Genomic DNA, 18,796 nt, shown 5'->3' with positions numbered 1-18,796 from the left:
CTGATTTAATAATTGAACAACATTAGTTTAAAAAAACAAGGGAATAGAAAAATATAATGCTGCCCATAAAATAATTGTATTGAATATCATGTTTTCTAATACAACTTTTGTAGTAGAATGTTAATTTTTAGACAACAGATAGTGGTTTTAAGTAATCAAAATAGTGAAGTAATACAGGAAAATGTACAGTAGCATAATAATTATTACATCAAATTATAAAATTTGGGAGTGTCAACGCAAAGTATGTTAACCAAGGAAATGAAACATTTGAAAAAAATGATGTCAAGTCATGATAAGGCAAATCATGAAACAAAAATACAGTAGATTTCACTATGTATGAAACACTAGTTAAAATTTCAATAACTCAACGTATGTTCAGTTGGAAATTCGAGTGGCAGCAAAAATCCAAACTTGTCAGTTTTTCTTTTTCTTGCCTCTGAGGAGTGTTGAAATGTTGGGTATCATATTAAATTTCCAGCAGCCATATTACCCTGCAACTCACATCTGGCAACCCACTGAAGCTAAGTAGGTGTGAGCCTGGTCAGTACCTGGATGGGAGACCTCCTGGAAAAACGTAAGGTTGCTGCTGGAATATGTGTTAGTGGGGCCATCAGGGGGCGCTCACCCTGTGGTCTATGTGGGTCCTAATGCCCCAGTATATTGACGGGGACACTATACTGCAAACAGGTACCGTCCTTTGGATGAGACGTAAAACCGAGGTCCTGACTCTCTGTGGTCATTAAAAATCCCAGGGTGTTTCCTGAAAAGAGTAGGGGTGTAACCCTAACCAATCATGGCCTCCAAATAATCCCCATCTATAAAGTGGCTACATCACTGTTCTCCTCCCCACTGATAGCTGATGTGTGGTGACCATTCTGGTGCACTATGGCTGCTGTCGCATCATCCAGGTGGATGCTGCACATTGGTGGTGGTGGAGGGGAGTCCACATTACCTGTGAAGCGCTTTTGAGTGGAGTGTCCAGAAAAGTGCTATATAAGTGTAAGCAATTATTAATTATAAATTTATTGTGAATTTGAAGGTTATTAATGGGCAAAATACCTGCATACTCTATTTGAATTACTTTTTTAAGTTTTCAAAAATTAAACATCAAAGAATAGTTGTCTGAAAGCTATTAGAAGAGGGGAATTCAGACTGTTCTAACAAGTCCAATGCCAGACCTAACTGAGTTAGTTGCTATTTGCTAAATATACCATAACGTCCTGTGTTGAGATCCTTTCAGTAATTTCTCAGAGCTGTTATGCGCTTCCTGTAATTAAGTTTCCATTTAGATAACGTAGAAACAAAGGTGAATTGGGTTGTTCAGTAGTGAAAGCAAGTATGACCGGTGAAAGCATACCTCTGCCAAAGTATTTTATTCTGAAAATCCTTTGATAATGTACTTTGCTTTTTGCTTTTTGTTTTGTGTAAAATTGCTTTGGTGTTACATTTTGTTTGGTTGCCAAACTTAATTAGAGTAAGACTTTCTGTGATGGAATACCTCTAAGGAAATTCAGGTTGCTTCTGTATGTGGTGTTGGTGGACCAGTAGGTCACACACTTCCTTAAGGATCAGAGTTTCCAAGCCAATGGAATTTTGGACAGAGTTACAGCAGGTGTCGCCCTTTTGAATGAGGTATTAAACTAAGGTAATGACTACCTGGTCATTAAAGATCCTATGGCACCATTTAGAAGAGTTGGGATGTTACTCTACTTTCAGTGTGTAAAAGGAACCATTGAGGATTAAGTAAAATGTGCCCCAAGACAAATGTAAACTAGACGATGAAAGGGAAATTAAAGATTTACTAAACAAGTATTTCTCTCAGGTGTTTGCAAAGAAAGAAGTCAACATACCTCAGACAGCAGCAGGATTTAGTTTGTTAAATGGTATTAGAATAGAAGAGGTGTTTTAAAGTACTAGAAGGACTCGATAAATCTCCAGAGCCCAATGGTATCTTAACAATTTTAGTCAAGAAAATAGGATATCATTCAGATGCTTTTAATGTCACTCTTCTAGCAGTTGCTCAGTAAAGAGGTAGCACTCATGTACTGGATAATTTCCAGTGTAGTGCAAATCTAGAGGAAGGGTGACTAAGTCTGACTTCTATTACATGTAAGCTTATCAAAACAATTATTCAATCTAGAGGAAAACCTACTTTATATGGAAATAATATCCATTGGAGTAGTCAACATGAATTAAGAAAAGGGGAGGGTTGCATAACCAACTTAAGAGTTAAGAGTTCTTTGAACAAGCAAAAACAGTATTTAGATTTTAATTTGGACTTCCCATTAAAGATCAATTCTTATATTACAGGTTGCTGGCATTCAGGGAAATGTGTGCATTTAGATTGAGGATTGGTTATTAAATAGAGGCTACAGATAAGGGATTATGGTTGATATTGTATGTATTTCTGGGATCTATACTTGGACTACTGCTATTCCCAATTCATGTCAATGATCTGGACTCTGGTATAGTTAATAAACTAGTCAAGAGAACACAAATTAGGAGGATTATCAAACACTATAGAAACAGCAAATGAAATAAAAGATTTATATAAAATTCATGACTTGGCAAACACTTGGCAGATGACGTGCATGGACATAGTAAAAACAAACTATAATTACAAAATGGGAAACGCTAAACTAGAAGAGGCTACTTTTGAAAAAGACTTGGGTATTTATGTTGATACTAGTTTACATTTTCCATAAAAAGGCAAACTAATGTTAGACTGTACAGTCAAAAGTGCAAAATTCAAACCAAGGGATGTTACGTTAAAATTGCAATTGTGTACAGTTTAGGTCACCATATTAAAAAAAAAGATGTTGATGTTCTAGAATCGGTCTAGAGAAGAGTAGATGGATTTTGGTGGTTAAGGGAATGTCCTACATTGGTAGGATGAAAGAATTGAATTTTTTAGTCCTTATACTGAAAGCATAGGGAACACAGAGAGACTAAACAGACTGCACATGGAAGGTGCCCCAGTTTAGAATAAAACCCAGGATGCAAGAGTGAAACAGCAGCACTAACATCCATGCTGCCAAGTTACTTAAAATGCATTTATTCTGAAGGTAGAAACATAACACTTTTTTCTTTACTGATGGAATATTTCATCTCATATTTGATTTAGATAATCACTATGTTTTAAGAGATTAAAAACCTTTTATGAACTCATATCATCTGTACATACTGTACGTCTTGAAAGAGAGCAAATTCCCATTAAATGAGTCATTTCTTAGGTGTGTAAATCACCCCCTTCTAATGGACTGTAAACAGGCAGCTGCCCATTTTAAGACATTTTAAGGATAAGAGTGTGAATATGACCATTACCGAGGAGATAAGCACTAAAAAACGTAGAAGATTGATTTCTCATTGAAAACTGAATTCATTTACTTTATGAATGAGGTTTATCATAAGTCTTTTGACTCACTGGCTGTCGTGTCAGGTTTCTGCAGAAATGACTACACTCCAAGCAAGAAAACAAACTAGGTCTGTTGAAGGAACTAATCCATCTGCTTTCATCACCTCCAACATATTACTTGGGCTCACATCTCTCCACTATAGACGCTGAGATTCTACAGTCATGTGAAAAAGTACAGCTTCTTTCAATTGTATGGTTTTACTGTACATATCATGACGTAACCAAAAAATAATCTAAACTTAAATTAGGTAAATCCAACCTCAGGTGACAAACAGCACATAACAGATTCCACTTTGTTATTATTTATTTAACAAAAAATAAGCCAAGATGCAGAAGCCATGTGTGAAAAACTAAGTACACCCCATGATTCAGTAGCTTGTAGAGACAACTTTAGCAGCAATAAGTTGAGTAATTGTTAATTCTGTTAGTAATTGTTTTCTGTATGAGTTTATCAGTTTCTCACATCGTTTCGGAGGAATTTTGGCCCACTCTTCTTTACAACATTGCTTCAGTTCATTGATGTTTAAGGGGATTTGTTTATGCTCTCATAGCTCTCTTAAGGTCCCGCCATAGCATCTCAATGGGTTTGAGGTCTGGACTTTGACCTGGCCATTCCAACATCTTGATTCTTTTCTTTTTCAGCCATTCAGTCGTAGATTTGTTGGTGTGCTTGGGATCATTGTCCTATTGCATTGACCCAATTTTGGCCAAGCTTTAGCTGTTGGAAAGATGGCCTCACATTTGTCTCTAGAATACTTTGGTATAAAGAGGAGTCCATGGTCGACTCGATGACTGCAATGTGCCCAGGTCCTGTGGCTGCAAAACAAGCCCAAATCATCACCCTTCCACCACCGTGTTTGATGGTTGGTATAAGGTGTTTGTGGTAATATACTATGTTTGGTTTTTGCCAAACATGGCATCGTGCATCATAACCAAAGATCTCCACTTTGGTCTCATATGTCCAAAGGACATTGTTCCATAAATCCTGTGGTTTGTTCAGATGCAACTTTGTAAACCTAAGCCGTGTTGCCATGTTCTGTTGTTTTGGAGATAAAGGGGCTTTCTCCTGGCTACCCTTCCATGAAAGTCATACTTGTTCAGTCTTTTTCTGATTGTACTATTATGAACACTTAAGATGGAATCTACAGGCCTCGATTAACTAGACGTACTATAGCTCTAGGGTTCTTTGCGATTTTTCTGAGCATTATATAGTCTGAGATTGGGGTGAATTTGCTGGGACAATTGTACAACACCCACTCCTGGGAACATTGGCGACTGTCTTGATTGTTCTCTATTTGTAAATAATCCTTCACACTGTAGAATGATGGATTTCAAATTGTTTGGAAATGGCCTTAATAACCCTTCCCAGACTGATGAGCAGCAACAATTGCTTCTCTAAGTTCATTGATGATGTCTTTTCTCCTTGGCATGGTGTTAACACACACCTGAATACTCCAGACCGCCAAACTGCTTTTATAGAGGTGGTCATACCTCCTTATGATCAACTAATGAAGTGCATTTGATTAGCAGCACCTGGCTGCTAATTATCTTCTTAATTCCCATGGAAGCAATAAGGGTGTACTTAATTTTTCCCACATGGTTTCTGCATTTTGGCTTAATGTTTGTTGAATAAATAATGACATAGTGAAATCTGTTATGTGTTTTCTGTTATCTGAGGCTAGATTTGTCTAATTATCGAAGTTGGTGAGGACCAGATGATTGTTATTTATGCCCTGATATGTAAAACCACTGAATTGAAAGAGGGGGTACTTTCTTTTTCACATGACTGTATGTCTTGAGCAGCTCCTCCACTGCTGCAGTGTTCTAGTTGTTGAATTAAAAAGTACAGGGGTTATGTTTTCACTGATATTAATGCAAGCATGAGATTAACTACACTCACCTCATCATCATTGATGACTCTGATTGCTTTTAGGAGCTGGCAGCCTCCATAACATCCGGTACAACAAAATCAGATCATTTAATTCTAATTCTCATGGTTGTGAAATGTTCACTTTTAGATTGGACCCTCTGTTATTACAGATCTTGACTGAGCACATCTTGCCTCTCTTGCTTTCAACTAATGTGAAACTGCTATTACTAACTTAATATTTTACTCTCTACATTGTGTATACAGTATATAGCATAAAACCTTTTTACAACGTTTTATGCTTGCACTCATCTTTATTGATTACATAATTATGACAGCAACAGAATTCATTGTGAGATTTACAGATATGATTTGTCTGTTTACAGTGGGTATAGAAAGTCACCACCCCTTTAAAATTTTCACCTTTTGTTGCCCTAAAGTCCAAAAAGAAGACAAATAAAATCTGACCTTTTCCAGTTATATTTGCAAATTGTACCTTGCAACATCCAGGTGAAAAAAGAAAGCATTTGTTTTTAAATAAAAAAGTAGAATAACTGGGTTGGATAAGAGAACACCCTCCTGAGTTAATAAGATAAGATCACATTATTAGCCATATACAATTTCTTGCATTAGGAATTCACCTTTCCACATACCCCAGCTTGCTCTCCATGAGACAGGGAGAGAAGCTTGGGGTCAGAATGCAGGGTCAGGCATTGTACAGCACCCCTGGAGCAGCTGGGGTGAAGGGCCTTGCTCAGGGGCCTAACAGAGTAGGATTCCTCTGCCAGCTGCAGACTTTGAACCGGCAACCTTCCAGCCACAGGCACAGATCCTTAGCCACAGAGCCACCGCTCCACCCATAATACTTGGTGGAAGCACCTTTTGCGTTAATTACAGCCTTGAGTCTGTTTGGATACATCTTTACCAACTCTGTACACCTAGAGGGAGGAATATTTGCCCATTCCTCCTTACAGAATTGTGCAAGTTTGGTCAAACTGTGTGGTGACTGTTGATGGACTGCCCTCTTCAAGTCATTCCAAAGATTTTCGATGAGATTTAGGTTGAGGCTATGACTAAGCCACTCCAGGACATTCACCTTCCTGTCCTTCAGCCACTGTACTGTTGCTTTTGGTCATTGTCATGTTGAAAGGTGAAACATCATCCCATATTCAACTTCCTGGCTGAAGGCTGCAGGTTTTGTTCAAGAATTTACCTGTATTTTGCACTATCCATCTTCCCTTGTATCCTGACAAGTGCCCCAGTCCCAGCTGAAGAGAAACACCCCCACAACAGGATGCTGCCACCACTGTGCTTTACTGTAGGAATGGTGTTCTTTAGATGATAAGATGTGTTGGGTTTTCGCCAGATGTACTGTTTTGCATTCCAGCCAAAAAGATCAATTTTGGTCTCATCTGACCAAAGCACCTTTTGCCACTTGGTGACAGAATCTTTAAGGTGCTTTTTAGCAAAACATAAACAAGACTTGATGTGGCTTTTTTCTTGCCACCCTCCCATACAGGCCAGATTTGTGGAGCGCTTGCGATATTGTTGTCACATGCACACAATGACCAGTCTTTGCCATTAAGGCCTCATTCAAAGTTGCCTTTGGCCTCTTGGGAGCCTCTCTGATCAGTCTCCTTCTTGCTCGGTCATCCAGTTTGGAGGGACGGCAAGGTCTGGATGGGGCCATACGCCTTCCACTTCTTAATGGTGGTGTTGACTGTGCTCCATGGGATACTTTGAAATCTTTTTATAACCATCTCCTGACTTTATCTCAAAGTTCTTTTGAAAGCACCTTTCTGTCCATATTGGATTCTTTGCTTTGAAATGCACTTCCAAGCAGTGGAATCCTCTAGAAACAGCTACTTTGATTCTGAACAAATCAAAATCACCACAATTGATCACAGGTGGAAGCCCAATTAGTTTGTTGTGTGATCTGGAAGGAGATATACTGTACCTGAGCAAGTTTACAAATGCAATGGTAAGGGGGGTGTTCACTTTTCCAAAAAAGGTATTTTACTGTTGTAATATTAATTAATTTTCAAAATGTTTTAGAAGTTTATTTTCACTTGGCTAATGTGGGTTACTCTGTAAATAAAAATGGAACAAGCCTAAATGAATTTATTTTTATTTTCAGAGTGTCATACAACAAAAGGTACACATTTTGAAAGGGGATGGTGACTTTCTATACGTAGAAGAAAGTATATTTCATATACGTATATAGAAGAAAATATTTTCATACTTATTGAAGCAGCACCTCACCATGCAGGATGATAATCAAACAAATATATAGCCAAGGTGACTGAGGAGTTCATCAGGTGAAATAAGTGGAAAATATTAGACTGGCCAAGTTTATCTCCATTTTTAAATCCCATTTAAGCATGCATTGGGCATGCTGAAGAAAACAAAAATGAACTTGTGGTACCCCAAGAATAGACAAGAACTCAAAGTGGCTGCTGCAAAGCACCTCAGATGATTACACAGAACCTGGTGAGCTCACTGGGTGGCAAATGTCATGCAGGTCTTGGCTCAAAGCAATATGCAATCCAATACTGATTATATTTACTCTCTAAAATTGTGTCCCAAAACGAACAATTGCCTAAAAGTGAACTGGCTTGAACACAAAGTATGGTTTTGTTCTAAGATAATTTGATATGCACATATATTATACTTCATCTCATTATCACAAATACAGGTTGTGATACAGATGATCAATTCCTATTGCTATATAGCAAACATTCTGGCTTTACTGTTCCAATACTTTTGAAGGGCACCTGTGGTTCAGTTCTGGCAGCTCAAAACACCTTCCACAACCAACCCCCCTTGTTTCAGGCAGTTTACCAAACGCCTTTTCATGTGCTCAGAATTGCATCATAAATATTTAAATTTAGACATGACGGAAAGTTACCCTCCTTAGGTTGCCTGCCAAGCATATCTGTCTCTCATAAGACCTTGTATCTAGTTCTGGAATATTCTAATGCAACCAAAATGTCTCTAATAACTATTATACTCATTAGATTTAAACAATAATGGACTTTAAATCCAGTAAACATAGAGTTAAAAAGCAAATGTATTGGCAAAGATGTCTGTAGAAACATTTTGAATGCCATATCACAAATGGTGACAGACACAAAAAATGTCTGTTCCATGGTGAATACGGATTTAATGGTTTTAATTATAGTAATATTACTAAATCTTTTCTTAGAAAATGCATTTGGGGTCCTGTAGAAGCAGGATTGGGGACTCTTGAACCAGAGGAGATACTGATGTAATAGAGAAATAGATGAGTAGAATCTGTGAGGAATATAAAAAAGGGGGAACTGAATTCTTAAGGTCAGTTCTAATAGGGTGAGGGAAGCACTGGGCAACAGAAAGAACAAACTCAATGTTTAAACTTAAATAATAAGCATATGGAATAAAATTCAACCACTTAATACAACCACATGCACGGGAAACAGTGGTTTTATAAGAGGAACTGAAATGTGCTTAGAAGAGCGCACAGGGATGAATATAAAGTTGACAGTCTTTTTGTTTTTACACTGATACAGTACATATTTTTCTGAATGACAGGCAGGACAGGAGAGGTGGTGTGGTGGGATTATATATCAAAAGCAACCTGCAAGATAGTGAACTGGAGCAAGAGACTACAGGTATTTTAGAATCTATATGGGTAACATAGTTACTTGTACAGTAGCTTAGCGTATGATGAGAAACGGAAGGTATATATCATAGTCAACATTATATTTCTGTAAGATTTCGATTTTCCACACTTAACCTGGAATATTGTGATGGAGAACAAAGAAATTTAATATGATACGGCTGAATATGATTTCTTCTTTAACTGTACTTGTAAAGACACCAACTAGGGAAGATGCCGTTATTGACCTATTTAAAAAAAAAACAACTTGATATAATTAAAGTGATAGTTGTAATAGAACCACAAGGAAACTGTAACCACAATCTTTTGATGTATACTTGAAATATCTAAAAGCCGAATTTAACATTTAGGATTCCAGATGAGATTTCAAAAAGTGAACTAGAACAGATCATCAAGAGTAAATAGAAAAAGAATGGTTACACGTCAAGCACATAACGTTAAAAATGAATTAATTCCTAAAACAATTGAGTTAAGATGTAGGAAAATGTGGCCTGACTCATTTCGAAATTAGAAGATCATCAGAAGGTAAAGAGTGCTCTAAAGACTGTGCAAAAGCGTCCAAGATTCAAAGATAAAAACACAATACACTTAACTCCAGGTGCCCCAGAAAAAAAAGACATTAGAATTGCAAGAGAAACAGAAAAGAATATTGTAACAGTGGTACAAAATGCAAAGTTTCTTCATCAGTATTATAACAATAAAATAAATGTTAAAGTAGAAGCACATGCGTATGTCACAATAGTGTGTTAAAAACTATGATGATAAAGAAAGAAACACTATGTTTAATAAATATTTCTCATAAGGTTTTAGAGTGGAAATGCCAATAACTTGCCTCATGTTATGGAAACACTTACCAAAGACTTGAGAATTGGACAACTACTAATACTTGACTCATCAATTCACAGACTAATTCTGGTTTTAATCTATGTAAATATCAAAGTTTTGAAAACAAAGGCCGTTTGTTTTCTTCATGTGATAATAAGTGTGCATATGTACTGTAGTGCAAGCAAGCTGGATTCAAAGCATGGTCACAGACACACCTCAGTGTCCAAAGAAGTATCAATCTGACCACAACAAAAGATTAGTCTTCTGGCCCAGGGGATTCAAATACTCTTGAGAGGCAAGGAGAGTGAAGGCATTTAACAGGCTAATTTTACACTGTGAGTCACTCTCCACCTCTAAACTCTGTAGCAGCCTCAGCATCTGGAAGATGACAGAAACTTCATCAACAGAACACCTCGTATTTTCCTGAACGGACCAAAAGCACGTCAAACCTATGACTTATGTCCCTTGACATATCTTATGAGGGACCTGAGAACTCACATCACAATAAAATATTCTTTGTGGACCCTGTTTCAGTTGTATACTTATCTTATAGACAGCCATGAAACTGGGGTGTCACTTGTTAATAAAAAAATAGGAAAAGCAGATCTTTTGCTAGTTTTGTTAGTTTACATTTAGGTTTATGTTCTATATTTTCCTTGCAGCACTGGAACCCTGGGTACAATTACCTGTGTATGTTCTCCATGTGTTTGCACGGGTTTCTTCCTGCAGTCCAAAGACATACTGGTGTGTGTGCACGCAGTGATGGACTGGATGTGTTGGATAAAGCAGTCAGAAACTGGATGTACGCAGGTACTGTATGCCCAACTGATCACAAATGTGCAGCCGGCTCTCACTTGAGAACTAATTAGCACAGACTGGTTTGTCCACACTACCAAATATATTAAGTATTCTTTCTGGACATTTATGTTTGAAGATATTGAAATAAGATGTTGTGACAGGATTTAGTTTTGTTTAAGAATTTTTAAATTATCTTAAATGAGAACCTTCATAAGACAATTACATAACTACTGTATCTCTTCAATGACATCATCAGGTATGGCTGATTTAGAATTTAGAATATTTTGAATTTTTCAAAAGAAAGAAGACACTTAACGCAGGTCTCTTTAGTTTTGTACCTATTGTCCATTCACCATCAGAAAGAACAGAAAGATTCAGAAGACCGCCATTTTAACACTGTTGCAAATAATGCCTGATTTATTGATATGCCACCTGGTAAATTAGGTATTTCTAATGCTTCAGAAATAACCTATGCAGTAACTTGTTTTTAAAATGTAGCTTAGCATTTTCTTAAAAACAAGCCACTGAATACTAGATGTATCCGGTTCAGTCTGGTTCCAAGGTTTTGTTTTTGTAACACAAGATGTGAAAGAAGACATTGTGCATGTGAATCAGTTCGTCTTGAGTGGCGCTGCATGTATGATTGCACAGATGAGCAGTAGCTGAAAGTGTGTGGCCGGGTTCCTAACACTGAATGAACTCAGCGTGTTGGCAGAGACTGAGGAGAGGCAGGTGTCTGCAGAGTGGCAACAGGCCACGTGTGCTCTCTTAGCTTGGCTGTGATCTAACCATTGAGGCTTCTCTGGATATAATGGATGTTTGCAAGTATTAATTAGATTATAATGAATAGGTTTAGCCTTCTGCAGCCATACACTACCAGCAAGAAACCTCTAGTCAGCAGGTTTTAGGGTGAGAATGTGACAATTAACAACTTACAGTAGCTGAAATACAAGTTTTAATTAAAAACAATATGTTTCATGATAGAGGAGGCCATGATGACCTTGGAAAAAAAATCAACTAGATAAAAAGGTGACAAAGGAATTTGACAGATCTTAGGATTTGTTAATAATGTCACAATTATTTTTTCTATAACTTAAAATAATACATTTCCTGCTACTGATCACATTTTCAATAAAACCTGATGGATGAAATAGAAGCATGAGTTGAAGGATATTTTTGAATAAAAACATTGTGGTTTTGGCTCAGTCTGTGTTACCTTTTCTCATACTGCAAGCCCCACAGTTTCTTATTAGGAGCATAAGGAAGGTGGGAAGTGACTGATGTCATTGCAAATTTGCAGGTGCCCACCCAGTCGCAGAACCTACGGTTTTAGTAAAAGGTAATAAATAAAAAATGGTTTCATTCATGTGGAAAGAGTTTTAGCCAAGGTTACAAAAAAGATGCTTTGTGGTACTCACGGGTAAGAGCAGACATTGACAGCTTGGGTTTATTTTCACAGTGAGCAGCTGTCAGGAAGAACTGCTGTTTCTGAAATAGTATCGCCGGCTCTTACACAGTGCCTGTCGGCCGTAAGCGTTACAGTATCATCAAGATACGAAGTTAAGAAAGTTTACAGATGAGAGGAGACTAACTTTACTCATCTTTTTTATCCAGGTTTTCAGTGTGTTAGAACTAAAAACAGACCCCATCAACACCCTTCATTAATGTTCCCAGTGGCTCAGGTGTGTAAAAATGATTAGGCAGTTCAAAATACATCCAGTCCTACTTGTATGGTACCTGCTATGCTCAATGCTGAAATTAATAATTGTATGAACACCAATCAAAGAAATCTCCAGCAGACTGAACCTACACACATTCCTTCAGGAAGTGTTCGACTAAACATTCCTTTCCAAGGAGAACCTGCGAGACAACTAAGCAAGGCTGGAGCAGAATTCAGGAAAACAAAAACCTCACAAAAGCAGAACACGCCTGCATCAGTATGCTGTTTAAAAGTTGAGCTCGCCTGCTGCAAGTTTTCCGTTGCTTAATAAAGGCAATGTTTTAATTAAAGAAAATAGTTGTGTACATAGAAACCCCCCACCTCTATAAAAACGTTCCACTACAGTAGCAGATGGAAAACACCACGCTGCGCGCAGCAGAGCGCTGCAGGAGACACGTGACTAAAATGTCGCAGTTCAAAGTTGAAAGTCGAAATATAAACACAGACACGCAGTGCAGTATGGCGGTTCTGGCTGGGAGTGGAGTTCTGTCTCGGACGTTTCGGTCTGTTACATTATGCCCCAGCATTAACGGAGCTCGTAGGCTGTACGTGAATGCAAAATCCCTTTACCATGCTCTCCTCACAAACGAATTGCAAAGACTTCGACCTGGGGGAGGTACAGTGGGTCGACTTTACAGCTCAGAGGCCAAGTCGAGTGGTGCAGACGACCTGAGCGTTAGGTACTTGGATGGAGAGGACTCAGGTATAGAGATTAATATTGTTAAACAGCCTGACCGAATACACAGTTAGTGAATATATTGCCACACAATCATTTGTGCTGCACGTTGTTTGCACACAATATGTATGTAGAAACGAAGTACCGAAAGTGATTTAAGTATGTGCACGAATTGCAGTTTAATTTGACTGCACAATTTTATGCAGCTAACAAAATGTGCGTCGACTTTGAAATGCTTAGCTTTGAAATAGTTACGTGATATCTGATAGAAAGTATTTTGAAAGTTATAGAAGCAATACTCAATGAAGTAATACATTTCAATATATTCAGCAATAATTATTCTGCGTGAAAATCTTACAATGTCACACACATATTATTTTCAACGATATTCTCAGTTTGTGAAATTTTATGTTTCGTGCTTTGCTGCTTGTGATGGTTACCTCCTGGTTAATGACCGTGAACCGCCTGTCGCTAGTGCTTATGGGAAGTAAGGCAGAAGACATGGCACATTCAATAGGTGCTCACTTATGTACATTCATGAGTTAGTGGTGCAGACATTTTAGGTTTAATTCTGGGGTAGAGAAATTTAACTGTGTTTATGCTTACCCGTGTCGTGTTTAATTTGTGGATTTGCTGAAGAAGACAGAGGCCCTGGTAGTCTAGAATCATTTTGTCAGGTAAATTTGGAGATGGAAGATTTGGAATTTATTATAGGTTAGAAGACCAGTTGTGTACCCTAAATATTAGTAGTGCATGTTCAGCAAATCTGATCTTTTTAAAGAACAAATGAGTTTAGAATACAGAACTGGCTTAACCCTACTGTTCAAAAACCGCACTTGGCTTTTATAGCTTTTAGCCAAAAGGGTCATCTGTCTAGTATGTTAACGTCTCAGTTTTAAAATTGTGGTTTGTTCATGCTGGTGATTTTAAAACCTTACAGTCAAGAATTTACCAAGGGTTTTCTCAACTGTAGCAACATTCTCAGCAACAAATTATTAAATCTTTTCCTTGCATTGAATGGTTTTCATTTTATAATGAAAGAAACAGCTGGGTGAATATATTTTGAAATGTTGAGTGATGCATTTTTTCCAGTTCAGTTTAACATAAAATATGGAATGACACATAGAATCATGTTTTATTTATAAAATTGCTCCAATTAAAATATGAGTGGACTTTTGTAGTGTGGATAGTTTTTTTGTATTTCCTCTGGCTTGCTTTTTTGTGACAAACATGCCTTTTTAGAGCCATGTATAAATACAGATCTTTGATTTCTTTTTTAGGAATTGTGGTGCTTGGAATACACAGACCAAAGGCTAAGAATGCAATAAGTAAAAACCTTGTTAAAATGGTAAGTCCCTACTGTATGTAGGTTTCTTATGTGATCTTTCCCCCTGTTTATTTTTAAGTTAACAGATTTTCATCTTTGTTTTCCAGATGACTGAGGCTGTAGATGCAGTAAAAAGTAATAAACGTGTTCGGACAGTCATCATATGCAGTTTGGTGCCTGGAATATTCTGTGCTGGTAAGTGGTTTTCAACTGACCTTTGGTAGGTCTATTTATATTTTTATATTTGAATGGAAGTTTAAAATGAATGTTAATGGTATCAATGTATGAAAATGCTTGTTGATTACTTCAGAAGTCAATTTATTGAATTTGAAAGTTTACTTGTTCAAAATTACCCTAATGTCTGCTGTTACCTACAGGGTATCGAACTTTAAAAATATCTCAAAAGCTGATATGATTGACTTAGGTGCAAAGTGGAATGTTTGCAGAATGCTTTTAAGGCAAACGCCTACAGTCTAGCTTGGCAGATGTTAGGCCTTTGTTTCACTATGGAGCTATCAGTTCTTTTTAAGGGTGGACAAAGTAATCTTTTACATAAAAAATGTCAGCAATGGCTGTGTTCCATATTTGTAGATTGAAATTCAAGTTGCTCATTTTGACCAGCTGATCTTAATAGAGTTGACAGAAGTCACCAGTGGCTTGTAAAGAGTTAAGGAGAAGACAGCCAGCTTTTGTATTTTATGCTGATCACTTTGCATTGTCTTTCTGTTCAAATCATGTTTTTCCTGGGCAATGTAGCGGATATAAAAAGCAGTAATGTGGTAAGCATGCAGGAAATTCTAGATGATGAAATTCTAAAAATGTGCTTTGGATCAATAACAATTCTCAAGGATTAGGAGAAAACACTTTTCATTAGAAATGACTTAATTAAACAGGATTTGATACTTCACATTCAGTAGCAGCATCATATAGTGTTATTGTTGCCACTACCACTACCACCACCTGTCAAAAGATTTCAGAACAGCTGTTTGTAATGACGTTAACAGTCTGTTTTCCACTCTTTTTGTGTTGATAGAAAATGTATTTTACATTTACAGGAGCTGGTTTTTCAGTGCATGTTTTCAGATGGCAATATTTGAAAAAAGCTGATAGTTTAGATAATTGTAATTAACTTTCTCTACATGTGAGATCACCAGCAGATTTTCCTTTACATAAGGAAGTATAAAATTGCTTTAATGTGTTTAGTGTGGTATAAATCTTATCAATAGATAAGCAATGCTTTTCCAAACAGGATTATCTGTATTACCTAAGAAATTGACATTGTTCCTGTGTATTGCTGTTTTCCATACACACCTCCAGATGTTTCTGTATTGTTGACTGTTGCATAAAGAAATACTTTTTCAGCATAACATGTTAAAGGTGCCAAAATGTTCAAATGAATAAAAAAGCATAAACAAAATTTTAAGAGCAAAATGTCTACAGAACATATTAATTCCTATTTCTTTATAACATTTGTGAGGTTTTTTTTAAATATTGAGCCTAGTAAATAAACCTTAAATACCTGAAGCATTACATTTTGTTTTTTTTGTACACTCATTTTTAAACAGCCATGTGGTTTTTCAAAGTTTTTTTTAAACAACTTGGTTTAGTGATATTCAAAAAGTTTAATTCAAAACGGAACACTTGAAATTCATCCGTCTATTCTGTCTTGCAAATCTACAGTAAGTGTTCAGATTTCATGGTGGGTCAGAACGTTCATAGCACAAGATGATAACATTCTTCACAGCAGTTAGGCTCATGGCTTCTTGGAAGCTTGTTGCTCCACAACTTTACATTTTAAAGATGTATTTCCTGATCTTGTGGATAAGGCCTAGGTGTGTCATAGGCCGTATTGTTGGGAGCACAGAGAAGAATTTAGGCTTGAGGACAGGGTAAGACCCTAAGTCACACAGTGCCATGGGATATGACAAAGTAATCTGAACTTTGGTTTAATGCAAGATCAGGCAATCCCTGAATTCCTAACTTCCTACAGTTTTAAATTAGGACCCGATTAAGACCTGGAAAACAGCTGATGTAACATCTTATTCTTATAACTTCTTTTAATAATTGGTTGGCATTATATATATAAAAAAAAAACAGAAACATGGTACTCGAGGAGAAGAGTTGCTCTGCTCCCTGTTGAACCTGCCATCTGAATGATGGCACCCACCTCCTACAACACAGTGCATCATGCTGATGCATTATTTTGGAAATCCTGCGAGGGCAGCAAAGTTTTTTATTTCTTAGATTTCTCTCAATGCAATGTGTCTGTATAAGCATTCCTACTACATTCCTCTGTTTTTGTCTCATGTATTGTAAGGTGATAACTCAGAAGTATTTTCCACAGGATCACATACAGTACTCTTTTGTCAAGGGGTTTTCTTCATGTGTGGGACTTCTGGGCTGACACAGGTCTGCATGAACCTGCTGGATGGCAGATGCATTTCCATCTGACCTGTTTGCTGATGATACTTTTGCTTCCATGTCTTTACAGTGTTTAAAAGAGAGATAGCCAGGTGTGCTTGGTTAGGCTGGCCTTTGCTTCTGATAACCTTTAACACTGGCATAGTAACACTTCACCCTGTACTTTGGCTTTGAAGTTCTAGCTTACTGATTATAATGGTTTATTTTAAAAACATAATTTTTTTGGCAGTGCAGTATTATGAAATTGCTGTCTGCTCTTCAGTTGGCATTCTATCAATTTTGTTGTAGATATTATTTCTATAATTTTATATTTATATAAGTATTTGTTATTCTCTTGTTTTTTTTTTAATCTTATGTCACAGAAATTTCCAAAATCTAGCTAATGGTTAAGGGGGCTGTTAAAGATCACTGTCTGTCATTTAAGATTTCCTCTATCCATGTATAAAATCTGTTTTTAATATAGTATTTAATTTGTAATATCAAGTCATTTCATTTCGTATTATGGAACACACAAGTAATTTTGTCAAATCTGATTAGCTATCGTTAATAAACCCTTATAAGTACAAGTTATTGTTTTGTTGAATTACTTTTAAATGGCACAAGAGAAAAGCTTCCTTTCTTAATTTGAAGTAAAAATTCTTACAGTGACAGAAAAATGAATATGACTGATTTATGAACTGATCACGTTGTTAATACAGGATGTGAATCTTATAACAGAGATTGAATATGTTAGTAGTTCTACTATAACAGGACATATCTTGATTGAACCTCCAGCATATCATTTTGCTTTTGATAAAATTTACAGAGGTAGAGATTTTTAATCTCTGACTAAAGACAGATCCAAGAAATCAGGCAGGATGTGACAGAATTACGATGTTTTGTTTAAAGTGCAGATTTTGTTTATTAAGTATGTCCTGCAGACTGGAAATTTGCACTTGTCTCTTTGTAACTAAAGTGACAGTTTGTATTTTCATTGTTTCAGGTCAGTTTTATTCTTATGTAAAGCAATGGAGAATGAATAACCCAATGAGTTTTCTGGACACATTCTGGGAAAGATACAAAATCATCAGTAGTTTCCTTAATATCAATACATTATTCACATTATATTGGTGCTTTTTATATTTGATCAATATTTATCTTATTTAATATTCAGACAAGAATATTCATAATTTGTTTATAATGTAAATAATATTAGGCTAGATATTGTTCACTATCTAAAGCCCCAAAATTAATAGTACTTTTTCAGTTTATATTCAGTATGTTGAAATTTTCAGGTATACAATGCACTGGGAATCAACAGAAATGTGTAATTTACAATTGCAACAAATTTAAAGTTCATGGATGATGACAAAATCCCTTTTGTAGGAGTGATGACATTTTGTTGAACAGACACAACATGGGTAAATTGATTATGTTGAGTAACATTATCAAAAGTGTTGATCAACAGGGGGTCTGCTGTGAAAGTCATAGTGTGAGGTGATCTAATAAGTGTGAAACAGCCTCTCAAGTGTATTCATTAATAAAAGAAACATCAAAAGCATTTAATCAGTTACAAACATCATTATACTTTATTTTTAAAACAATATAGAAATAAAGGTTTCAGTTTCTTTATATGCTTAGTATAATTTGGAATAGCAGATCACAATATTAGATGATTTTTTGCCATATGTTTTTACAGGAAACATGAGTAATGTTTTTCAAGCATGGGGTTTTACAAAATAGTTTGGCTTTGGTGTTTTTCATGTTCCTCCTTCAAGATCCCTCGGTTTTGTAATTTCACTATTAGAGGGTGGGGTGTTTTGTCTTCACTAGAGGCTAGAAAGGTCAGTGTAATCTAACTGAGAGATTACATTTCAAGCTCATTCCAAGGTTTAGATATCATGATGAATCCTGAAGTACATTAGAAATATTATGACAATAGTAAAACATTTAAAACAAATGTAATTCTATTCAGTGCTGAGTCTTTCCACAGAAGCAGTTGGATACAAACTGAAATTCAGTGAATAAGAAAATTATAAACCATTCATTTAAAATAGGATTATGGTCACATCTTATAAAATTATGGTCTTCAGTGCATCCTTAAAATGTT

At 36.4% G+C, this 18,796-nt stretch overlaps 1 protein-coding gene across 1 annotated transcript in view; it reads left to right on the top strand.

Moving 5' to 3' along the window:
• The first annotated feature begins 12,723 nt into the window (after window positions 1-12,723).
• The window catches only part of auh (AU RNA binding protein/enoyl-CoA hydratase), an 84,266-nt gene continuing 78,193 nt past the window's right edge, over window positions 12,724-18,796 (top strand). The window contains exons 1-3 of the mRNA XM_006626921.3: window positions 12,724-12,986; window positions 14,240-14,307; window positions 14,394-14,481. Coding sequence (XP_006626984.3) covers window positions 12,743-12,986; window positions 14,240-14,307; window positions 14,394-14,481 — 400 coding nt within the window. The 5' untranslated portion in view covers window positions 12,724-12,742. The remainder of the gene's footprint in view (window positions 12,987-14,239; window positions 14,308-14,393; window positions 14,482-18,796) is intronic.

The sequence above is a fragment of the Lepisosteus oculatus genome, chromosome 3 (assembly GCF_040954835.1).
Source record: "Lepisosteus oculatus isolate fLepOcu1 chromosome 3, fLepOcu1.hap2, whole genome shotgun sequence".
Lineage (NCBI taxonomy): Eukaryota > Metazoa > Chordata > Actinopteri > Semionotiformes > Lepisosteidae > Lepisosteus > Lepisosteus oculatus.
Note: the sequence above shows the minus strand (reverse complement) of the source record. Positions and strands in the feature narration are given on the sequence as shown.